This window comes from Phascolarctos cinereus, unplaced genomic scaffold (assembly GCF_003287225.1).
Source record: "Phascolarctos cinereus isolate Bilbo 61053 unplaced genomic scaffold, phaCin_HiC Scaffold_4;HRSCAF=312, whole genome shotgun sequence".
Classification (NCBI taxonomy): Eukaryota; Metazoa; Chordata; class Mammalia; order Diprotodontia; family Phascolarctidae; genus Phascolarctos; species Phascolarctos cinereus.
In genome coordinates, this window is record NW_027555847.1 from 681,329,012 (window position 1) to 681,354,124 (window position 25,113).

The 25,113-nt window shown below is 45.1% G+C and overlaps 2 protein-coding genes across 3 annotated transcripts in view; one reads left to right on the top strand and one right to left on the bottom strand.

The window, feature by feature from the left end:
• LOC110203896 (mucin-16-like) overlaps window positions 1-25,113 on the top strand; it is a 162,953-nt gene that overhangs the window by 6,244 nt on the left and 131,596 nt on the right. The window lies entirely within an intron of this gene.
• Window positions 101-25,113, bottom strand: part of LOC110204126 (mucin-16-like) — a 49,309-nt gene continuing 24,296 nt past the window's right edge. The window contains exons 5-17 of one of the 2 annotated variants that reach the window (XM_078154182.1): window positions 24,765-24,821; window positions 23,853-23,924; window positions 23,472-23,596; window positions 23,290-23,357; window positions 22,712-22,884; window positions 15,946-16,014; window positions 15,367-15,491; window positions 15,211-15,278; window positions 14,487-14,711; window positions 13,107-13,232; window positions 4,935-5,002; window positions 3,244-3,392; window positions 101-832 (exon numbers count right to left, since the gene is read on the bottom strand). In XM_078154182.1, the coding sequence (XP_078010308.1) occupies window positions 22,788-22,884; window positions 23,290-23,357; window positions 23,472-23,596; window positions 23,853-23,924; window positions 24,765-24,821 (419 nt within the window). In that variant the 3' untranslated portion in view covers window positions 101-832; window positions 3,244-3,392; window positions 4,935-5,002; ... (4 more) ...; window positions 15,946-16,014; window positions 22,712-22,787. The remainder of the gene's footprint in view (window positions 833-3,243; window positions 3,393-4,934; window positions 5,003-13,106; window positions 13,233-14,486; window positions 14,712-15,210; window positions 15,279-15,366; window positions 15,492-15,945; window positions 16,015-22,711; window positions 22,885-23,289; window positions 23,358-23,471; window positions 23,597-23,852; window positions 23,925-24,764; window positions 24,822-25,113) is intronic. The other variant, XM_020980451.2, reaches the window with a different exon arrangement.

Genomic DNA, 25,113 nt, shown 5'->3' on the forward strand with positions numbered 1-25,113 from the left:
CCTAGGTTCAAGGAAGACCTGGGTTTGAGTTCCTTCTATGACATACTGGTTATGTGATGCTAGGCAGATCATAGTATCCTAAATATAGAGAGTGGAAGGGAACTTCAAGGATATCAAGTCCAACTCCTGTATTTTACAGATGAGGAAACTGAGGCTAGGAGGTTAAGTGGCTTGCTGGGGGTCACAAGCAAGTGTCTTAGACAGGATTTGAACTCAGGTCTTCCTGACTCCAAATTCAGCACACTAACCACTGGGCCTCCTGGCTGTTTCACGTAACAGGCAACCCCCTATAAGTTGCGGATTACATACTGGTCTGCTTTGGTAGAGGGAATCACTTCACTGGGACATTTCTATGTCAATGAAACCATAGGTGGATAAAAATAATAAATAATCCTAGTTTTGAAAAACAAAACAAAACAACCCCCCCCCATCATACCTCACCACCCCCAAAGGGGGGGGTGTTGCTCTCCTGACCCCACCCTCTTAAGAGTCTTTAGACTGAAATTTCTTCCCACTTATTCTCCAGGGAACAGAGTGCATGGAGGTTGTCCAGGATTCTGCTGAAAGCCTGATGTGAAAGCCCCACGCTCTTGGGGGACAGTCAGGAAAGAGCACGCTTGGAGATCCCTGCTTGGGTCCTTCCTACAGCTCTTGGGACTAGACCTTACCGCATCTTCAATGCCATTTTTGTTCTCTTGATACTTGGCTGAGTCAGGGTGTGACAAGTCCAGGGAATAGAGCACGCTGGTGACAGTGAAGTTCAATTGGAAGTGTCGGGGCCTGGGGTCAATCAGTGGCTTAGCTGTAGACAGTGGGGTGGCTGCTTCCAGTTCTGGGGAAAGAACAAAGAAAAAGATGATTGATGATGATGATGATGATGGGGGCCCAAGCTGGGAGAGGCTACAGAGAGGTCATACAGGCCAGAGTCCCCTTCCTTCCTCCAGGGATAGAAAGGTGGCTGGCCCTTTTCTCTGGCTCAAACCCTGACCTTCTAAGATAGATGGTACCAGCATCCATTTCAGGAGGCCAGGTAGCAGCTGACTGCTCCCAGGAAAGTCTGGTGAGTTAGAACCACAGACAGAGGGTCACTTAAGAGTTGGGTCCCCTCATTTTACACGTGGAAACGATGAGGTGCGGTGAGGTTTGTTCGTCAGATCTGGAGACCTCCTTGTAAGCCTTATGATGACCTTTCCCAGGATGCCTTCTGCACTTGTGTGAACTCCAAACATTCCCAACAGGATTAGCTCCCAGGTATTTTACTGCACCCATTGGGAAGCCCAGCTCCAATGTTGCCTCCTCTGGGAAGGCTCCCTGAATTCCTCATGCCAGGAATAGACAGTCCCCTAGGACCTCACAGGGCTCTCTGTTATGCCTGTATCTAATGCATTTATAATGCAGTAAGTAGTCTGTATTATCCCCAGGCAACTCTCCAAATCACATAAGTCTCAAGAGGGTGAAAAATCTGCATTGGCAGAGGAAGCTTTTCTGCCAAGTGCTCTGTTCATGCATGAAATCCCAAACCTTGCCTCACCTCTTACCACTGCCTTCTGTTATCCCCTTGGGAGGCCATGTGGGTGAAGAAGACTCTGAAGCTGGCTTCAGAGCCAGGAAGACCTGGGTTCCAATCCAGCTGGTTCTGGTTGACCCCGGGCAAGTCCCTTTCCCTCTCAATGTCACTCTCTATGAGTCTAAAGCATATATTAATATGCACTGGTAACGGGAGTTCCCTCAGGGGAGTTCTCTGTGCCTATGAAATCCCAGGTGAAGAGAGGAGAGGAAAGGAGAGGAGAGGAGAGGAGAGGAGAGGAGAGGAGAGGAGAGGAGAGGAGAGGAGAGGAGAGGAGAGGAAGGAGAGAGAGGAGAGGAGAGGAAGAGGAGAGAGAGGAGGGAGGGAGAGGAGAGGAGAGGAGAGGAGAGGAGAGGAGAGGAGAGGAAGGAGAGGAGAGGAGAGGAGAGGAGAGGAGAGGAGAGGAGAGGAGAGGAGAGGAGAGGAGAGGAGAGGAGAGGAGAGGAGAGGAGAGGAGAGGAGAGGAGAGGAGAGGAGAGGAGAGGAGAGGAGAGGAGAGGAGAGGAGAGAGGAAGGGGAGAGGAAGGGGAGAGGAGGGGAGGAGAGAGAAGAGAACATAGGAGAGTAAAGGAGGGAGAGGTGGGGAGAGGAGGGGAGAGGAGGGAGAGGAGGGGAAGTGGGAAGAGAGGAGGGGAGAAGAGAGGAGGGGAGGGGAGAGGGGAAGAGAGGAGAGGAAAGAAGAATGCATAGTATGATTTTGCATATTTATACCTATACATCTATGTCTTTCTCTAGTAGGTGGTGGGAAGGGAAGGAGACAGTTAGTTACAAACTTAAAATGTAAGAAAAAATAAATTTTAAAAAAGAAAGAAAAGGAAAGGAACAAGCATTTATTAAGCACCTGTTATGTGCTAAACGCTTTCAAAATACTACCTCATTTGAGATGCTAAATCAATGTTTTGTAAATGAAAGAAGTTTGAACATCCACAGAGGAACAGAGAGAAAGGGGGAGCCTAAAGGGGCAGATGGGGACAGGGTATGTGTGTTCTCTAGCCCTTTGGGGCCTCCACTTTGGCTTCAGGGATGACTTCGTTGCTGGGACTCTCAGAAGGCATGTGGAAAGAGAAGGTTCTGTCCTGAACAGGCTCCACGGCCAGCTTCTCATCTGGGGCTGGGGGAGTGTAGGGGTGGTCTGGAAGTCTAATTGTTTTTTCCCAGATCTGACACAAACTCTCGATGACTTTGGACAGAGTCACATCTGCTCACTGGATCTCAGTTTGCTCAATCACAAAATGACAGTGTTGGAGTATCTGAGGCCCTTCCCAAATCGAACCTTCTACATTCTGTATGCTAGGGCTCCTCCAAACTGACATCCTGGGTTCTAAGGGCCCTCCCAGCTCTGACATCCTGGGTTCTAAGGGCCCTCCCAGCTCTGACATCCTGGGTTCTAAGGGCCCTCCAGCCTCTGATAATTTCTGTTCTAAAGGCTCTCCCAGCTTTGACTTTTTAGGTTCTAAGAACGTTCCTATTTCACTCATGTTATGCCTTATATTCTAAGGAACTTCCTAGCTCAACACTGTTTCAATCCCATAAGTGTTCACTTCACCCCCATTTCCTGGGGTACAAGCTTCCCAAGTGCTTTCTTCAGCTTCTGTTTGCCATGAGCCCCCTTCCCATCGCCCATCCCCACTGCAGCTTCCTCTCCCCCTACACCCCAGCCATTCAGGCCCCCATACTTGTCACTTGGAGGTTATCCAGCTTATAGGAGTCCCTGAGCCAGTGGGCTGTGGCATCCTGGGTCCTGTCCAGAAACACTTGTCCAATGGTGTCAGGATCCAGGTTGGAGGAGAAGCTGCAGTTGCAGGTGACATACACAGAGCCCATCCTATGGACCAAGATTACAGGGCATTTGGTCAGAGGCCTGGTACAGATGGGACCCCGGCTGCCCATCCCACTGTGGCCTTGGTCAATAGCCCTGTGGTGAGTTGAGGAGGTTTTCTGCCCGTAGCCCAGGGAGGCAGGGTGCAAGGAGTCCGCAAAACCTCTGAGATCAGTTGATCAATCAACTAGCATTTACTGAACACCTACTGTGTGCAAGGTACTCTTCTGGGCACTGGGGAACCATCCACCTAATGGCAGGGAAAGATCTCTCCTCTAGTGTTCCTGGCAGGTCGCTTTTTCTCTCCTCTGCTCAAGCAGCAGCAGCTCTGATTTTAAGGATGTTCTCACATGAGGTGGAAATCTATCTTCTGTACAACTGCCCCCACTCGCCCTCGTTTCCCCCCCCCCGGAATCCCATGGCGCAAGTCTGCTTGCTCTGCCCCATACAGCATCTCAGCATTGGGAGGGAACTCAGTGGCCAGCTAGTGTCGTACCCCTCAACAACATCCATGACAAATGGTAATCCAGCCTCTGTCTGAAGACCCCCCCAATGCTCCTGTGACTCTGTGAGGGAAAGCACCCATTGAATTGCTTTCGCTCACCCTCATACAATGAGGGTCCGAGTCCCTTCCCCTTCCTAGTCACCCTCCTCGGTCCCTCCTGACATGGGGTGACCAGAACTGGACCCAACCTTCCTGATGCGGTCCACTTGGGACCTCCATCTCCCTTGTCTGGGGCACTATTTTTCTATTCAAAAGTAAAATCGAGCCCTGACAAGAGGGGATACCAAGCTCGGACATGGCAGGGGGGAAGGGCTGGAGAGGGAGAGAGAGGAGGTGGGGAACAAAGCCCAAAGGAGGCTGAACATCCTGGGGAGGCCTAGAGGAGGGAGGGGGCAGAGCACATTGAAGTCCCCGGGGTGAGGGAAGATTAAGGGGAAGACCCCGAGGAGGTGAGACCGCAGGCATCCAGGGTTATACCTTACTAAGAGATGAATTTATTTTAATGAAAGGCAAAACACATAGCGTTGCCCCAAAGTGGAAGGGGCAGCCTTGGGAAAAGATGAATTCTCTCTTGCTAGAGGTCTTTAGGCAGGGGATAGATGACCGTTTGTCAGCCACGTGGTATTATGGAGCCTTGTTCAGGTCTAAGGTGCACTAGACATCCTCTGCGCTTCATCCCAATACTGGATTCTGCAATCCGTTTGGGCCCTGCAACGAGGCCCCACTGGGAGGGACAAAGCCCGAGGCAGGACTGGCTGTGCCCAGTCCCTTTTCTTGTCTCTTCACAAGGACACTGGAGATAAATCTGGCCTGTCCAGAGCCAGCCTTGCCCTGAGTGTCCCCAAGGAGTCTTAGATCATAGATCTCAGTACTGTCAGAAGCCGGCAGGGAGGCTGGCCCAGAGGGAGCCAATGATGGGGTTGGCTGGGGCCAGGGAAGAGCAATCAATTATGCATTAAGTGCCAGCACTAGGGCAGTGGAGGAGGGGGGAGATGGGGAGGGATAGTTGGGGGCGTGGCCTTCCTGGCCAGAGCCACACCTACCTGAGGCCTGTGATGAGGCAGTAGTGGAATCTGTCCTGGAGCTGGCTGCCTGCATACAGCTGTGTCATCTGAAATGGAGAGCAGTATGATAGAGCAGAGTTGTGCCCCCGTCCGTGTTCCTCTGCCCACGCCCAGGCACCTGAGGAAAGCTTGGGAAGCTCTGAGGGGTCCATTCTGGGAGCTCAAAAAGCTGCTATCAGGATAGGCCCACAGGTGCTCACTCTCTGTCTCTCTCTGCCTCTGTCCTCCTCCTACTCATTCTTCTTCCCCCCCCCTCTCTCTGTCTTTCTCCCTCTCTGTCTCTGTCCTCCTCCTCCTTCTCCTTCTTCTTCCTTTGTCTCTGTCTCTGTCTCCCTCTCTCTCTCCTCCTCCTTCTTCCTCTCTCTCTGTCCTCTCTCTCTCTTCCCTCTCTTTTCCCCTCTCCCAGCTCTCATCCCTCCCCATCCTCTATCTCTCTTCTCCCTCTCTCTTTCCCTTCCTGCTCCCTCTCTTCCTCCCACCGATGCAGATCACACTTGCCCTGTAACCTAATTGTCTTAGAGACCTAGCTGGGGCCCCTAGAAGTTAGGTGCTTTTCCTGGGGTCACAGAGTCAGTACATATCAGAGGCAGGATTTGACACCAGGTCTTTCTGAGGCCTAGGCATACAAGCCCACACAATAAATGGGGCAGGAAGAAGAATCCTCCACTGGACATGCAGAGCCATAGCTGGGAATGTACGTTGGTGTGGGAGAAAGTGCCACAAACCTTTCAGAGGTGGCACCAAAGGTATCGTTTGGGGTGGGAGTGATATTGTGCTGTGAAGTGGGCGGCACAGAAACCCTGGGACACTGGTGGGAGGGGAGACTGCCAGGGCGGGGGCAGGGGTGCACAGAGCACCTTACATGCTGTCATCACTCTTGAGCTCTCTGGGACAAAACCCTACTTGACACACCCTCATTATGTGTCTCAGGGAGTATCCTTCTGTAAAGTTCCTGAAAATGCCTTCTCTGGGATGTGCTGATTGCTAGAGCAGGAAGGAAGCTGTAATCACCTTCTAAGCATCCTGTTGGCCTTAACTCTTTGCCCTCCCTAGTCCATCTTTTGCAAACCACCCAAGTCACCTTCCTAATGTCTCCTCTGATCGCATCATTCTTCTATTCAAACAACCCTCAGTACCCCCTCATTACTTAATAAAGTATCACCTTCTAAATCTGGCATTCAAGGCCCTCCACAATTTGGGTCCAATTGACCTTTCCAGCTTTTCTCAAACTCTTTTGAATCATAAATTTAGCTGGGAAGGGATTTCTGAGGTCATCCAATCCACTCCACAACCCCACCCCCCAACACACACAAAGGCAACATTTTACAATTGAGAAAACTGAGGCCTAGAGAGATGTGACTTCCCTTAGGTCACATGGATAGCATGTAAAAGCCAGGATCTGAACCCAGGTCCTTTGACTCTAAATCCTTCAATTCTTTCGACTGCTCCACATTTCCTTCTCACACTCTTATTCCAGCCAAACTTGGTCTCCCCTCACCACCACACACACACACATATTACCTACACCCCATTCCTATCTTGCCTCTCATCTCCGTGCTTTTGCTATCATACTAATTCCATGTCTGAAATGTCTTCTTACTATCAGAATCTCCCCCTTCCTTGAGGACTCCATTGTGGTACAGACACATAACTAGGAAGGGACCACCAGAGCTTTGTCCCAGGGCACCACTAGCCTGGTTCGGGGGCACGATCCCTTCTCTATGGCCTCAGTGGCTTCATCCTGCTCCCAGCGGCAGTTTCCACTTGGGGCATTTATCTCCCCTTCCCTACAGCTAGGGAATTTAGATGATGCAAGTGAGAGTGCCCTGAGCCACCTCCTCCTTTGCCTGGTCTCATCCACCACAAACGTGCGCCAGCACATGCACACTAGCATTGTGTCAGGAAGTGCTTCCTCCCCCTGGCGGCTGCACCCTTTGTTTCCCCCACCAACCCCCGCAATTGCTCCTGTTTGCTCAGACACAAAGATTGCTCGTAGTAGTTTTGCTCAGGAGTCAGTTTCTTCCAAGAATGTTTCCTAGTCTTTCCTCCCCACCCCAAATAAAGGTGATCCTCCTCTGAACATTTCTTATAGCACTTTGTCCAGGCTTCTCAAAATCATAGCTAATATTTCCATAGCCCTTTTAAGGTCATCTTGATAACTACCTTGTGAGGTAGGTGCTAGTATTACTCCCACTTTACAGATGAGAAAACTAAGGCTGAGAGAGGTCAAGTGACTTCTCCAGGGTCACACAGCTAGTAAGTCTCTAAGGCAGAATTTAATCCAGGTCTTCGTAACTTTAGGTCACAGGCTTTATCCACTATATTACTTTAGTCTACTCGTTTGCACTTATTTCACTCTTCTATAATAGATGGTTGTGGAATGTCTTGCTCTGGTATTAGAATGAAAACTCCTTGAAAGCAAGGTCTGTGTGCCATTTACCTTCATATCTTTCCCACAGTCATATATGGTGGATGCTTAATAAATATTTGTTAGTTGGATGGATGCATGGATGCATGGATGGATAGATGGATAGATAGGTAGATAGAAAGATGAAAGAGAGAGAGAGAGAGAGAGAGAGAGAGAGAGAGAGAGAGAGAGAGAGAGAGAGAGAGAGATGTATGCATGAATGGATGGATGGATGGATGGATGGATGGATGGATGGATGGATGGGAGGGGGAATCATGAGTTTATAGGGATCTTACTGATGTGGGCACCATGGGTGTGGATGGTAGAAATGTCTGGGCTGTATATGTAATCAGAAGGGATGTGGAGGGAAGGAGAGTACCAGAAGTAGAAGGAAGGCATTAATGAGAAGTCTGGACCTGGAAGCATTATGTGTTACTAGTCAAAGTCTTATATTAAAGGAGATTATCAGTGAGGTCCAGGGTCTTAGGAGCACAGGCGCCCTTCCAGTAAGAGAGGCATCACACCCAAGACGAAGGGAGGTGGTTTGTTCAGCTCTTGTCTCACAGGCACATAAGATCTAGAGTTGAAAGGGACCTCAGAGGTCATTGAGTTCAACCTTTTCACTTTGCAGATGAGGAACATGAGGCCCCAGAAATATAAAGTGCCCAAAGTCACCTAGGTAGTAAGCATCAAAAGTGAGATGTAACCTCTGTCTCCGTTCTCTGGAGTATTCTGTGTGGTTCAGGGTGCCATATTTTGGGGAGGACAGGGGTGGGTGAGCCCCCTGAATGAGGCACAGACAGAGGAAAAAGAAAGAAGAGACCTGCTTCCTTGGGCCCAGGAGGCTCAGGAAAAGCTCTTGCTTTCTTGGACCCAGGAGAGGAGAAAGAAAACAAGACTTTTGGAGAGAGACTGAAGGCTTTTCATGTTGGGAACGGGCTGCACAGTGAGTGGGGGTCTGAACACTCTCTGAGACTTGCTTCTTGCACAAGTCGCAGCCAAGATTTCCTCTAGATCCCAGGCAAGTCTGGTCCCTAAGCCTTCCTTGTGCCAGGAGGTCACTACGATCTTTGCCCTTAAGGCTGCTGATGCTGCCAGAGGATACAGGGAGCAAAAGGGGTTGGAGAGGTGTTTCCAAAGCTGGAGGCCTCAGGAAGGACTATGGATCAAAGCTCTGCTAGAAGAGACCTTGGAATTCATCTAGTCTAATCCTCCAACTGTACAGATGAGGAGACTGAGGCACGGAGGTTTAAGTGATTGTCTCGAGGTCAAACAAGTAACAAGTGAGTTTCTATGTCCTTGGTCTAGGGCGATGGAAGGGGCCTGGGCTAGGATGCAGCTTGAACCTAGTTCTTCTTAAGTGGGGCAAACACCTGTGTACATGAACCTTCTGACTAATGCCCAGTGAGGAAAGATCACAGAATCTCATGGCTGGAAAGGACCTTAGAGGTCATCTAGACCGAATTTAACAAGAGCAAGAAGCCTCTTTCCAACATCCCCTACAGCCTTTGCTTGAAGACCTCTGGTGAGAGGAAAGGAACCCACAACCACACAAGGCAACCACTTTGTATCTAATTTCCACAGAGGTTTTCTTTAGATCCACTAACTGCTCCTTATCCTACCCATGAGGGTTAGGCAGAACAAATCTAATCCTCTTTCCAGGGAGAGCTTTTTCTTTTGTTTTTCTTTTTCTTTTTTTAATTTTTTTTTCCATATGCTTTTGAGTTGAAAATTTTTCTCCCTTTTTCTTCCCCCCCCACCCTCCCCAAGACGGCGCATAATCTGACATAGGCTTTACATTTACATACCCATTAAACATATTTTCACATTAGTGAAGTTGTAAGTAAAAATTAAAACCAATAGGAGGAACCATCAGAAAGATGAAATGAAACACAACAGAAGGTAAAAATAAGTGATAGCGATTTGACTTCCATAGTTCTTTCTTTGGATGTGGACAGCATTTTCCATCCCGAGGCCTCTAGAGATGTCTCAGATGCTCCTAATGCTGAGAAGGGTTCAGTTTAGCATTCTTAGTCATTGCATAACGTGGCTGCTATTGTGTACAAAGTCCTCTTGGTTCTGCTCACTTCACTCAGCATCAGACCATATAAGTCTTCAAAGGTTTTTCTGAAGTCAGCCTGTTCATCATTTCCAGGGAGAGCTTTTTCAAAAACCCTGCCTCTCTCCCACCAGGTTTCTTTTCTCCAGGGTAAAGATCACTACTTCCTCCACCAGTCATGATACGACATGAACTCAACGCCCATCACCATCCCAGTCACCTTCCTCGGATATTCCTCAGTTGGCCAGCTTCCTACAATGTGGTACCTAGAACTGAACCCGATACTCCTGAAGTGGCCTAGGCAGAGCAAAGCCCAGGAGATTGATCTCCTGTTTATTTTTGGAAGTGATGCCTCTCCTATTTCAGCCTAAATCATATTTGTTTCTTTAGACATTCCCATTGTTCCTGCATGAGGAATTTGCAATCCCAATAAAAGTCCAAGCTCTCTTCACACAAACTGCTGCTGCTTTTTTCAAATCGATTTTTTTTAAAAAAAAAAACTTGAATGCATGACTTTACATTTATACTTCCTTTAAATTTTATCTTAATCAATTCAGCCCATCCTGTCTCTGTCATCTACTGGGTTGGCTATGCTTTCCAGCTTTGTATCTTTTGCAAATTTGATGAGGAATGCTCTCTATGACTTTAAGTAGCTAATAAAAATGTTAAATAGCACAGGGCCAAGCTCAGATTCCTGGCAATTCCACTGGAGATCTGCTTCCAAGCTGACACTGAACCACTGACCCTCTTTGGGCCTGGTTAACTTTTGAATCTGACCACCTATATGATCATCTATGGGCAGCTATGGACGATGGATAGACTACTGAGCCTGGAACCAGGAAGACTTGAGTTCAAATCTGGCCTCCTAGCTGTGCAACCCTGTGCAAGTCACTTAACCCTGTTTGCCTCAATTTCCTCATCTGTAAAATTGCTAGAGAAAGTAAATGCAAAGTGCTCCAGTATGTTTGCCAAGAAAACCCCCAAATAGGGGTCACAAACACAAAGAGTAGGTCACAACTGAAAAATGACTGAATAACAAAAATATGATTATCTAGACATCTCTCTGTCTTGCCTAAAGGATAGCATGGGGCTCTTCATCAAATGCTTTTCTAATATCTGGGTAAAGTATATCCACAGCCCTTCTCTGACCTACCAGGTTAGTAACCCTGTCAAAGATGGAAATAAAGTTAGTGTGGCATAACCAATTCCTTTTTTTGGCTAGGCAATGGGGTTAAGTGACTTGCCCAGGGTCACATAGCTAGTAAGTGTCAAGTGTCTGAGGCTGGATTTGAACTCAGGTCCTCCTGACTCCAGGGCCAGTGCTCTATTCATTGCACCTCCTAGCTGCCCCAGCATGACCCATTCTTCATAAAGCCATGCTAGCTCTTTCTGCTCACTGCTTCCTTTTCTAAACTATGACTAACCATACCTTTTAACATTGTGTTCTAGAATTTTGCCAGGAATTAAAGGTAGGTTCAGTAGCCTGTAGTTTGCAGGCTCCATTCTCTTTTTTAAGAAATAGTGGGGACATTTGCTTTTCTTTAATCCTGTGGTACAGCTCCCATCCTCCATGATTCTTGTCTTGTTTTTCTTCACCATCTTTCAAAGATTGCAGACAGTAGCTCATCAATTACGTCGAGTTCTTTTGGGATCCTAGAATATAGTTTTCTGATGACTGGAATGGCAATTAGGCACTCTCTTGCTACCTGCCTGCTTATCTTGGCTACCAATTCCTTTTTAGCCATTTTGTCCTGTCCTATCGAGACCAAGATCATTCCCTTGGCAAGGAAAAAAGGGGAACAAAACCGAAGTTGAGGTGCTATGCTGTCTCTCTGTTGTCTGTTATGCTCGTCTCATCTACTCCAAACAGTGGTCCTTTCCCTTCTTTAGCCTCCTCTTCTTCTCAAAAATATCTACCAATTCTTGTTGTTGCTCTTAGCTTGCCTTGGCAGTCTCGATGCATTTAGAGATTTAGCACCTCTGACACTATTCGTATAAGATCACACTGTGGGATTTTTTATTTTTGCATTCATCCTCCATTACCTATCCATGTTTCCATCTTCCCTAAATTTCTTCTTGAAAAATTCTAGTTGATTGTTGTATATCCCTGTGTATCTGAATTGTTCTTTCCATTTTGTGCTTTATCATTGTTTGTTCAGATTTCATTCTTGACAGCTTGCTACTCCTCCTGAGCTGGCTCCCCCCACCCCCAGATTTTTAGGCCATGAGAGTCAACCTTTCCTTCCTCTGAACCCTTTGAAATCTGCCATCCTAAAGGTAGAGTGCATGTCACACTATTCCTAGTTCTCTCCACAAGCACAAATCCTAAGATGGAATGATTACCTCCCCTCAAGGTTGCCATCATTCCCATCCTAGCATCTAATTCCTCCTTCTTTGTGAGAATAACATACAGAATAGTGGATTCCTCTCAATGATTCTTCTACCTTTTGAAAGATAAGAGGACCATGAAGGCAAATAAAGAAATTATTAGCTGTTATGCTAGGGACAAAGAGAGCTGCAGTGGACGTCTGTATGATTGAAGCCCCCATATTATACTATGTCTCTGTACTGGGCATATAATCTATTTGTTTCTAAATCTCTTTGTCTATTTTCTCATTCTGCTCAAGTAGCACACTGTGATGATATTTCTGTTTCTGTCTTCATTGGCCTTCACCCAAAAGCTCTCCACCATGCTTCTCCCCTTTGGTTCCTGGGTTTCCTAATGACAGCTCAGCTGTGATTGCTGCCAAATGCAGCATAGAAAATACTTAAGTCATAGAGGAAAGGCCAATAGCAATGGAGCTGTGGCCCCAGCTAAAGAGTTGCAGGCTTGTGATGGCCTCTAAAAGTCTTGAGTAAGGCATGAAGAGACATTCTTCTAGGTAATGGAAGTAAGGAACATTAGATATCATTTTCTCAGCCATAGACCTTCTTTTATAATGACCAGATATGTCCTATATTCAACAAATATTCGCTATCTATAGCTTGCAGAGGGCTGTACTTAGAAATACAAAGTACAAAGTTTGGATAAGACAAAAGCATCATGGAGCTCACAGTCTAGTAAGAGAATGAGACAGAGACACAGAGGATTCTTAATACTCTATTACATGATAGGAGAGGTGCTGTGTGAAGACCCAAGGGAATGGTTGTTATGACCTGGGGCTGTTGGTCCAGTGGAGGGGAATCAGAGAAAGCTTCCTGGAGGATGTGGTATTTGAGGGGGAGTTTAAAGTCTGGCAGGAATTCAGCAAGTGAAGAAGGGGCATGAGGACATGCTACATCTAGGGATCAGCATTAACAAAGGCACAGAGGAGGGAGAGAACATGTCATGTTTGGGTGAGTCAGAGAGTCAACTAGTTTGGCTGGAGTGCGGAGTGACTAGTGGTGAGTAATAGAGAACACTGAAAAGGGTGAGTGGTGTTAGAGTATTGTGAAAGGCCTTGAATGCCATACAAGAACACTTGAACTTTACTCAATGGGAAACCACCAGAGTTTGAAGCAGAGGAGAAACATGAGCAAATCTGCACATAAGGATCTTATTAATGTCCTGTCTCTGAGCTAACATATGCCCTCTTCTCTTCCTTTTCTTTCCTCTTAAGACATCCATAAGTGATAAGAGCCAAAGATTAGTCAATAAGAAACTTGGATGGGGCTGGGGTGGGGGGGGGTAGACACAGCAACCTACCTTGTCCCGGATGTCTCTGTGCAGTGCTTGGTACTCCAGTAGGGTCAGGGTTGCTAAGGTTGTGGTTGATAATCCTGAAGTCAATCTGGTATTCCCCTTCTCCAGGGGTCCTCTGGGATGAATAGCCTAGAGTTAGAGTAGAGGGAGGAACCAGTCATCAGACTCAGAGCACGAATGGGCTTTAGTCAAACCTCATTTTACAGACAATGAATACTTTCCCAGATCATGCTCCCAGTGTCAGAGTTAGGATCTGTACTTGGGGCCTCTAATTCCAAATCTAGCACTCTCCCTTTTGGCATGCTTTCTTCAGGAAGTTGTGGCCAGAAATAGGGACCCCACAATAATACACTGGCAACCTGGGATTGAAGAGTGGATCCTAAGCCAGCCTTGTTGGAAATCAACATCAGAGATGAAGGGCTGGGGACAGGAGTGAGCCTGCCCTGCCCACCCACTCATTATTTTTATTGTTTTGTTTTAAAAGTCTGTTCAAGTTTTCTTAATGCCTTTTTGTTCTTATGTTATATTCATTTCCGAATATAGCCTTCCCCTCCCTTACCCTGAGAGTCTCCTTTGTAATAAAGTACTTTTTAAAATCAGTTTAGCAAAACCAACTGACACTGTGACCTCCTCTGACAGCGTATTCAACGTTGCCCACTCGCACTCCCCCATCTCAACTCTTCTCTGGGCCAAGGCTTGATCATTCTGATTTGACAGAGCTGAGTTTGGGGGTTTTTGTCCTTTCCATTTACATTGCTGCAGCCATTGTCCATGTTGCTTTTCTAGCTCAGCTTACTTCACTCTACATCTGTTTTATACATCTTTCCATGTGTCTCTGAGTTCTTCATATTGATCATAACCTACTCACCACCTCCCCATCTTACCAGCAAGTATCCTTCAGCAGATTCCAAGAGAGTGAGTATTGCATGTGGGAGGGGAGGTGTTTTTGTTTGTTGGGGGAAGGGGAGATACAAGTCTAGGGGAGCAGCAGCCCCAGCCGGTCTTGGAGCATCAGTTTCCCTCGCCTTTGAGAAGTGGGGACACTTTTGCTTAAGAAAAGCCGTCATCCCCAAATATCTGCACAGCAAAGATGGGTCTTTAAAAATTAAACCAAATTTAGATTAATTTGGATTTGAACATTTCCCTGTGGCTACAGGGGTGGGAAATGGAGATATGCCTGAGGGTGTCTCCTAATCAGAGCTTGGATTCACTTCAGCTTGCTGACTCATGCTCCAGCTGATAGCATCATAGAATCTCAGAGTCATCTAGCCTGAGCCCTCCTGAAGCAATAATCCTGACACTAGTCTATAACAAGGGGTCACAGGGGAAGGGGGAGTTGGAGGAAGGGAAGAAACTCCAAAGCGACAAGAACAAAAAACTTACACTGAGTGAAAACTACCCAAACGTTGTCACTGGAATAAGAGTGACTGCTCACTGTTGAGTCAGAGGCTGTCTTTTTCCAATGTATAAGGATCCAGCTTAGTGAGGCCATGAGTCTGGTTGCTCAGTTCCATGTAAATCCTCTCTCTGTTGAACACTGGGCTGGTGTGGCCTTTCTGCCAGACACATAAAGCGTCCACTCTACTTGCTAGTCCATCCATTGAAAGTCTGTGAAGAGAGACACTGAATGTGACATTGTGCTGATGCAGGTGTCGTGAAAGTTGACAGGAATCCTACCTTCTGGGGAAAGGGAAGTTGCAGCGCATGACTGTGTGTTTCCTGGGGGTACTGTGTCACAAAGACTAGAGAAGATGGGACGATGTGCCTGAGGCAATTTAGAATAAGTAACACTAATTAGGATGACTGGCAAACTTCCACTAGCTAGAAGGGCAGGTGTGTGGAACTGCCACAGGTACCCAATGGAGAAAAACTATCTTGGCAAGAGGAAACTCGTTCTACATAGTGACTTAGAAGGGAAATCATGTTCCTGAAAACCTGGAGCAGTGGATAGGGATTAAAGCACTTTGGGAATTAGACAATCAGGGTACTAGAGCCCAAGTAGAGGCATAGAGGGAAGTAACTTTTATTGGAAGTCTAGTATGAGACCAAGGCATATCTTGAGGGGCTCAGGGGAAAAATCCCCAACTATCAGCCTCTAGGGCCTTACCTCAGAGAGATCAGTCCACATCCAGTGTAATATAAGCCAATGCTGCTATTCCTGAACAAGGGGCCCACCTGACAAAGGAAGATGATTAGAGAATACTCAGATAAATAAGGGATGGCTAAGGTATGAAGGTATGGAGTAGGAAGTACAAAATCTCACCAATCTCTGGAGGACCCCTTCTGTGTCGTTAAATGTGGTAGTACCTGGGTGTCCCATATCTGCAGTGTAGCGTAGATTAGTGATGGTGAAGTTCAAAGTAAAATGTTGCAGTCTGGGGTCACTGGCTGCAAGAAAAGAGGGAGAAAATGACCCTATCTGTGCTTTGGAAGGCTCAGGGGATAGGGATGTCCCTCATGAGAGGGGACAGGGATGTTTCTAGCCCTGGCCTTCATTGCCAAAGTTTGTCTGGCCAGGGCCTTGTCCCCAGGGTACCACTGGCTTTCATCTTCCTTGCCTTTTGAGTGAGAAACAAGACAGTAAGTTCCCACAAGATGGTTCTGGTGAGGTACCCAGATCAACAGCCTGAAAGTTAACTCTTTTCTGGCCTGTGTGATCTGGGACTCCAGATGGGTATCACACACCGAGTCCTATATTTCCTTGCCCTGGCTTTGCAGATTAATGATGGAGGTTTGGAAAGACCTAGGGTTGGTCTGTCTTTTAGACAGCACATTCTGTTCTTTGCATAAGGGCATGACTAGGCGAGTACTCTCCAGGGTACTGAAGCTTCCATTTTCTTACCTGTCCAGTATCCAGGTCCTGTGGGTCCCAGAGGGATTGCAGGTGGTGGTATGGTGGTTAGGCCAGGAGCTGCAGAAAAGAACATCATTAGATATAGACCTAGACTGTGGTTACAGAGGAATGAAACTGAGGTCATTCGGGCAATGGCACAGGATGTCACAAACAGATGGCGCTAAATAAATGCTTGCTTAATGGAGGACTGAATAAATGGTGTGTGTGTGTGTGTGTGTGTTTGTGTGTGTGTGTGTGTGTGTGTGTGTCTTGAAGCTGAAGGTCATCAGCTGAGGTATATTCTCAGTCACTTCATTCATAAGGGAAATGGAATTCAGGACTACTGGCCATCACATGAAGTGAATTTCCACCACATACTGCTCTTTTCCATACAGTTCAAGTTCACCTGACCCCTATCCCTGACCTCTCTGTGGGTAAGTATGAAAAGTAATCAGCAACCAACCTCTGACAGGGGAATCAGGAAACCAATGGCCATGCATCTAATATTGGGAAGGGATCGAAAGACCCAGTGGTATGGGGTTTCTTCCTCATAGAATCTGAGCCCTCTGATAGAGGAATCGAGAAACCCATGGCCATGCATCTGTACTGGGAAGGGATGAAAGGACCCAGAAATCTGGGTTTCTTCCTCACAGAATCTAAAGTTTCTTCGAGAAAAAAAGTCATCCTGCCTCTTTGATAAAATTCAGTGACGAGGAACTGACTACTTTCTGAGGCAGCCTGCTCTTCTTTGGGGACACATTTCTCATAACACTTGAGTGAGTTGTAGGGATTTTTTTAAAGCAAAAGATGCTGTTGCACACAGTATCTCCTTGGGGCCAAAGCCCATTTGTCAAGAGGTGCATGTGGTTAAGGTTTCACAGATGGCCCAGGACTCAAAGGGGATTTGGTTGATAAAAAACACTTACTGGTACCCAGTTGGGACAGATTTTGTTCGTTGTAACTTGGAAACCAAAGGATGAACAATGAAACATGGAAGCAAAGGATAAAAGAAGAAAATTCAAGTCAATTCAACACGTATCTACACCATGTACTGCACTGGGCTAGGTAGTGAGGCTACAGTGACACAATTTAAAAGTTCCTGCCCTCAAGGAACTTATATCTTATTAGGAAAAGGAAGAGAGCATCCATGAGGTTCAAAGGGACAACTGAGGTGAGGAACCAGTTTGTTCTGCCTGAGCACTTGTGGGGAGAGGGCTATGTGCTTAAGGAAGTCTCCTGTCCACCCCCTAAGTCTCTGACTTGAATATTCCTGGTAGAAAAAAAAGAGTAAATTTGTGGCTTGAGGGAATTCAGGGTGGGGAAAATAGAAATGAGGTATCTGAATCAACTCACTTTTGCTTTTCCCTTTCCTATGGAAACAGAGGAAGGTAAACCCTTTCAGTGTTTGTCCTAGAAGTCCCCACATTCCCCTCCCCAGCCTCCTGGCCTACAGGTAGGCTTAGATACACCAAGAACAAAGCTAAGATGAGCTAGATCCAGAATCCTTCATATCTTCTTTTCTTGAACTCTCTGAAGTGCAAAGGGTGTCGAGGCCTCTCTAGTCCAATCTGGAGCTGGAGCAATAATCCCCCAGGCAGCAATCCTAACAAGTGTGCAAGAGCAATTGGCATGAATGTCAAAGGACTGATGACTTGGCTTCTTGCAACAATGGAGAAGCAGGGAGAATTTTTATAGTGACCTGCACAGAATATATGATGTTCAACATTTTGTTTTGGCCAACTGACAGCTATTTCTGCTCAAAAGTACAGGTTAAAGCAGCCCCAGATCTCATCAGAACAATCTGTTAGTGGCTAAGAAATGGAGTGATTGATCCATGGAATAGATTAGGCATGGAATACACAATAGTGAACAACATAACCTAGTGTTTGCTAAACCCCAAAATCCATGCTATTGGGGCAAGAACTCATTATTCAACAAAAACTGCTGGGAAAACTGAAAAGCAGTCTGACAGAAATTAGGCATAGACCAACATCTCACACCATATACCAAGATAAAGTCAAAATGGGTACATAATGTAGACATAGAAGGGATATCATAAGTAAATTAGGGGATCATGGAAAAAAATTATCTGTTAGATCTATAAATGAAAGAAGAATTCATAACCAAATAAGAATTAAAGAGGATGATGGGAGACAAAACAGATAATATTGATTACATTAAATTAAAAAGGTTTTGCAAAAAAAAATGCAGCCAAAATTAGAAGGAAATGAGGAAACTGGGAGAAAATTTTACCACAAATTTCTCCGATTAAAAAAAAACCCACTGAACTGTATATTAAAATAAGAGCCACTGGGGGCAGTTAGGTGGCACAGCAGATAGAGCACTGGCCCTGGAGTTAGGAGGACCTAAGTTCAAATCCAGCCTCAGACACATAACACTTACTAGTTGTGTGACTCTAGGCAAGTCACTTAACCCCAACTGCCTCATCGAAAGAAAAAAAAATAAGAGCCATTTTCCAAAATTAATAAACAGTCAATACATATGGACAGGCAGTTTTCAAAAGAAAAAATTAAAACTATTAATAGTCCTGAAAAAATGCTCTAAATCAGTAATAATTAGAGAAATTCAAATTAAAACACTTCTGAGATATCACCTCACATCCATCAGTTTGGCTAACATGAAAGAAAAGGAAGATGACAAATGCTGGGGGACAAGGAAAAATAGGTACATTAATGTACTGTTGGCAGAGTTGTGAATTGGTCCAACCATTATGGAGAATAATTTGTAATTATGCCGAAGGGATATGAAACCACATATCCTTTGGTTCAGAAATACCACTACTAGGTCTGTATCTCAAAGAGATCAAAGAAAAGGGAAAAGAATGCATAGAAATATATATAAAGATATTTCTAGCGACTCTTTTTATGGTGGGAAAGAATTGGAAATTGAGGGAATTCCCCCATCAATTGGGGAATGGCTGAAAAAGTTGTGGTATATAAGTATGATAGAATACTATTGTGCTATAAGAAATGATAAGCAGAATGGTTCCACAAAAAACGTGGAAAGACTTACATGATCTGATGGAAAATGAAGTGAGCAGAACTAGGAGAACATTGTACACAGTAACAGCAGTATTGTACAATGCTCAACTGTGAATGACTTAATGATTCTCAGCAATACAATGATCTAAGTTTCTGAGACAGCTCCCAAGGACTTATGATGAAAAATGCTATCCACCTCCAGAGAAAGAACTGATGCAGTCTGAATGCAGATTGAAGCACATTTTTTTCTACTTTCATTATTTTTCATTGGGGGTTTTATGGTCTGTTTTCATTTACAACATGACTAATATGGAAATACGTTTTGTATGACTGTACATGCATAACTTATATCAAATTGATTGCTTTCTCAATGAGAGGAAGGAGGGAGGGAGAGAATTTTGAACTCAATTTTTTACGTTAAAAATTTTTTTTACATGTAATTTGAAAAAGTAAAATATTTTTAAAAGAAATCAAAAAAGGTCCCATTATATTCCAAAATATTTAAACTATTGCTTTTTGTGGTAGCAAAGAACTAGAAACAAGGTAGATGATTATTGATTGGGAAATGGCTAAATTATGGTACATGAATATAATGGAATATTACTGCACCATAAGAGACCATGAATAGAGAGAATTCTGAGAAGCATGGGGGAAGATTTAAATCACCTGATGCAGATTAAAGTTAACAGAACTCAGAAAACTATGTATAATATATACATATATGTAACATGTATTATGATAATCTAAATGGAAAGAAACCCCATAACTGAATAATACCCATGAATAGCATTTATTCTGTGCTTTAAGGTTTGCAAAGAGCTTTATATGTTTTAACTATCTAATTATAATAACAAAGCTCAGCCCTGGAGAAATTGAGAAAATACATCTGCCTCTTTTTGTAGAAGTGGGATACTATGAGTACAGAATACTATCAGACATGATTTTGCACAATTGATTTTTTCTTCTTTAAAAACTTTGCTTCTAAAGCAAAGATTTTGGAAGAGAGAGGAAGATTTGAGAAGTGAGTCGCTGGTTAAGAAGCTAGAATGAGGCCATTTTTGAACTCATCTTCCTGACTCCAGGCCTGGTTCTTTATTCACTATACTACCTAGCTGCCCCTAAAAGAGCCTTAAACTGAAAAGGAAGGGAGACTATTGCATATACTTGTTAAGATGGATATTGTAAAGAATAGCCACAATTTTGGAAAAAGAATAGCAGTAGCAATACACAGAAATTCATAGGAGTCCAAAATATTGGAAAAGAACCTGGAATAAAGTCTGTGGCCGCAGATATGTATACACAAATGAATAAGCCAGGGGAACAAGAGAGCTTACTTCATTTTGTTTTTGTTTTTTTTGGCTAGGCAATGGGGTTAAGTGACTTGCCCAGAGTCACACAGCTAGTAAGTGTTATGTGTCTGAGGCTGGATTTGAACTCCAGTCCTCCTGAATCAAGGACCGGTGCTCTATCCACTGCGCCACCTAGCTACCCCAAGAGAGCTTACTTTAATGCAAGGAGGCACATGTGACTTCATAAATATCACTGAGATTTGATGAGATGGGACACATAATGGGAACATGATTTTGAAAGGTAGATCTTCTTCAAAAGGAATAGGCAGATGATGTAAAGTATCAGTATATATTAAGAATGGCAAATTCTTGAGTAAGTGCAGGAATCAGGTGGGGGAAGCATGAAGGAGAATATTTATATGAATACGAATGGAGGTAGAAAAAGAATCAATACCACCACTGGAGTATATCACACATCACCTAACTTTATCTCTTTGCAACTTTACCTGCTGGTCCCATTTCTGTCCTTTGAAGTCAGACAGAAAAAAATCAAGTTCTTAATGACTTATAGGCAATTAACATGATGCCTTAGGAAGACTTTAAGGTATTCTTCACCTGCCCAGTTCTTTCAACTAATCATGGTGGAGTCCTATAAAAATACTTCCTAGAGTAATGTGCAGCTGAGAGGCGGCTCACTGGATAGAGTACTGGGCCCTTGATTCTGGAAGGTATGAGTTCAAATCTGTTCTCAGATACTTACAAGCTGTTTGGGCCTGGACAAGTCACTTAACCCATGTCTGCCTTATTTTTTTCAACTGTAAAATGAAGATAAAACTTACCTCACAGGGTTGTTGTGAGGGTAAAATGAGATGATCTTTGTAAAGACTTTAGCACAGCACCTGGGACATAGTAGGTGCTTACTAAAGGGTTGTTCCCATCCTACCCCTTTCCTTTGGGACAGCTCTAATATTTCATGTCATTAGTCTTGGACCATCATATCAGTGTGCTGATTTATTTCTGGATCTTGATTCTGTCCAACATATCAGCTGCTGTCATCTAGTCATTTGCTGCCATTTATATCTCCATCTAGGTAACTAAGTGGCGCCGTGGTGCATAGAGTGCCAGGCCTGGGGTCTGGAAGACTCATCTTTCCTGAGTTCAAATCTAGCCTCAGACACTCGCTGTGCGACCCAGGGCAAGTCACTTAACCCTGTTTGTCTCTGTTTCTCATCTATAAAATGAGTTGGAGAAGAAAATGGCAAACCACTCCAGCATCTTTGCCAAGAAAACCCCAAATGGGGTCATGAAGAATAGGACATGACTGAAACCTAAAATGATTGAACAACATCATCTCCATTTAAGTCACTGCTAAACATGTTGATCAGCACAGGACCAAAGAAAGAATTTTGTCGTAGCCATTAGGTGACAGCCAACTAGAGCCTATGAGGGATAGGATCCCTTGTGAAGTAGTGTGGGTAGACTCGGTCTTGTGCAGTTGGACTAAGAAGGGATGAACAAGAAGGAAGGCATCTGGGTGTGCACAGCATCTGAAACTCAACAGGAAGGATAGGAGAAAAATGCTAATTCTGGGACTATGACAGGAGACAAGGTAGAAAATGAGCACTGATCCAAAGTGTTGCTCTTTCAAATTTCCCTGTTTCCATCAAAGGAACCACCATCCTTCCATTCTCCAGGTTTGTAACTTCTGCATTATCCTGGCCTCCTCCACTTTCCTTGCCCCACATCAGTTTCCAAGTCTTCTGTTTTCTACTTTCGTGATTTTCAACTAACCTCATCCCTCTAGTCACACAACGGCCACCATCGTTCATGCCCTCTCACTTAGATTATTGCAAAGGCCTCCTAATTGGTCTCACTTCCTTGGGTTTCTCCCTAATTCAGTCCATTGTATTCTCTGCTGCTAAAGGAATTTTTTTTAAACCTAGATCTGACCATGCTCAGTCAACTGCAGTGACACTCCCAATTGCCTATTTTATTCTCTGGGACTAGCACTGTTTAGCTTTTAGAGCTCTTTCTAATTTGGCTCCAACCTCTCTTTCCACCCCCTCTTGTAGCCTGCAATCTTGCCAAGCTACTTTCTTTCTTTTCCTCATACAACATTCCATCTCCTGTCTTCATGTCTTTCCTCTGGACATCCTCCAGGCCTGGAATATATTCCCTCCTTACCTCTACTTTAGAGTCCCTCCTTTCATTTAAGACCCAGCTCAATCACCATCTTTTGCATGAGGTCTTTCCTGAATACCACTGCTAGAGCTTTCCCTCCCAAACTATTTTCTATATATTTGCATGTATTAACTTTATATTTAAGCTGCATGTTTACATATGTCCCTGTTCTCTCCCACTGGAATGTAAGCTTCTCATAAGTAGGAATTATTTCCTTTTTTGTGTTTGTATCCCCAGGTCCTAGCACTGTATCTGGCACATAGCAGTTGCTTAATGATTACTGTTTATTGATTGGTTAGTCACCATTGAGGTAGAGACTGTTCTTATCCAGGGTGTATGGGCCCAGCCTGCTGATGCCACGTGTCTGGTTGCTCACTTCCTAGTAGACTGTCTCTCTGTCTGGAATTGATTTAGTAGGGTCTCTCCAATGAGTGCACACGGCATCCACAGCTGTTGCTAAGCCATCTTTCTTTGGTCTAGGAAAAGACACATTGATAAGAGACATAGTACTAGGTTGGTGCTGGAGAGCCTGATGGGGGGACCACCCAGTGCATGGAGGGTGAAATTGATTTACCTGAGTTTTTGTGAAAATGGTTGATGATTGTGTGGGTAGGAGTGTTGAGCAGCTAATAAGCTCACAAAATAAAAACCTATTTATAATAGAGATCTTGTTCTAAGGAGTTACTGAGAAGGGAAATCACATTTCTGATAAACCATGCACAAAAGGTACAGGGATAAAGCAATCTGGGAATTTGAAAATAGAGCTCAAGACACTTGAATGTGAAGAAGCCACCTCAGTGGAGAGCCCAGGGGGTTTTATGTGCCCCTGAGGGGTCAAGGGACACATTCCAATTCTCATTCTATAGCCTCTGGAGTCTCACCTCAGGGAGGCCACTTTGCACCCGGTGTAGAAGTTGCCAATGCTGCTTCTCTTGAACAAGCAACTGAGCTGGAAAAGAAAAGAGGAGGTCAATGTGCTCAGTACTAGGCAGGTAAGAAGCCCAGGAAAGGGAAAGGCACAGCTGTACAGGTGGGACCTGGGGCGGGAATTGGGGAGGCTCACCAGGTTCTGCAGGATTATCTCTGTTCGGTTGAATTTGATGGACCCAGGGCGCCCCATGTCTTCTGTGTACATTAGGTTAGTGAGGGTGAAGTTCAGTGTGAAGGACTCCAGGCTCTGGCCATCAGCTGTAATAGAAGAGGGAGAGAAATTTCATATTGGAGCCTGTAGAACACCAGTGGGCATAAGTGGGGATAGCCTGTGGATTCTGTCTTTATTCCTTTCTGGGAGGAAAATTCTGCCTCCTGGCCCCACTGATGCCCTTTGTTAGGGGACCTCTCCCCTTCCCTAATTCCCCTTTTCCTGGCTTCCCAACCCCTCATTTCTTCTCTAAAGACAGCAAGACACTCCAGGAAATGAATCAGAGATGCAGGTGCTCTCTACCTGTAGTGCTGGAGAATGATAGTGGAGCCAGAGAATGGAGCCATGATGGCTCATGTGTGGTCTGCACAGGAGCTGATGGAAAAAAGAAACCCTGATGAATAAAAAGCATTGCCAAGATCAGAATGTGATTGGCATAGGCAAGGCACATGACAACAGGGTGAAAGGCAGTGCCACTGGGTGGGAGCTCAACCCAGAGAAGTGGAAGGTGAGAGTCAAGCACTGTAGGAGGGAACAGGGCCTGGGGAGAAAAGTCTTTGTTACTGAAGACTGTCAGGTTTGGGGCTTCCTGCCTGAGATGTTCTGGGCTGCTACTTTCTTCACCTTTAGAGAGGGATACAAGGTCTCATGACAAGTTCCCAAAGATATTGTTCTGACTAGATGTTCTCTTAACTCTTTACTTCTACCTCACCGAGTCCTTAGCCTCTTTCAAAACATAGCCCTGAGGCCTTCCCAAACTTAGTTTGTTCTCTCTCTTCTTCTATCCCCTTGAAATACCTTTGTTTTCACTCTGTCTGTATTTCATACATATTTAATCTGTTTGCCTGTAGAGAGAACGAGTTGCTGGAGAGCTCAACTTCTTTCTTTCTTTCCTTGGCTTTGAATCCTGAGTGCCCAGAACAGTGCCTGGCACATAGCAGATGATGAATAATGCTTCCTAGGCTGAACTGAATTAACTGACAGAGAATAAAATTCTGCTCAGTCCCCGTGACACAGGACTGCAAGATAACATGACAAGTCACATGGCCCTAGCTTCCATTGCCCCTGCCTTGACAGGTGAATATGTCTCTGAACAATTAGAAAATTTAAAAGTCCTAGCAGTTGTTTACTCTCGTTGGGTTGTGCCAGGGCAATGATGTTGGGGAGGGGTGGTAGCAATCACTCTCCAAGGTGCTGAAGAGGCCGCAGTCCTACCTGTGGAGGTTCCCTTTCGTGTGGAGCCATGGAGAGTTGCAAATGTTGACGCATTGTCTAACCCAGAAATTGCAGAAAGAAGTGTCATTAGAGACGGTCGGACTGTGGCTACTCACTGATGGAGAACTCATCAAGGCTGTAGTCATCAGAGCACCAACATAGCACTCCCTCAGCCTCCATTTAGGGGAATGAGGGCTTTAATAATCATTCAATAAATGAGTCACTGTGCCATTCTGGCTACACTGGCGGCTAGCTTAGGGACTAGTAAGTAGAAATCAAGGCTCCCCTCTCACCACTTTCTCACAGAGCTGAGGTTCACCTGTGGACTTATGAATCCCCGCCACCTGTT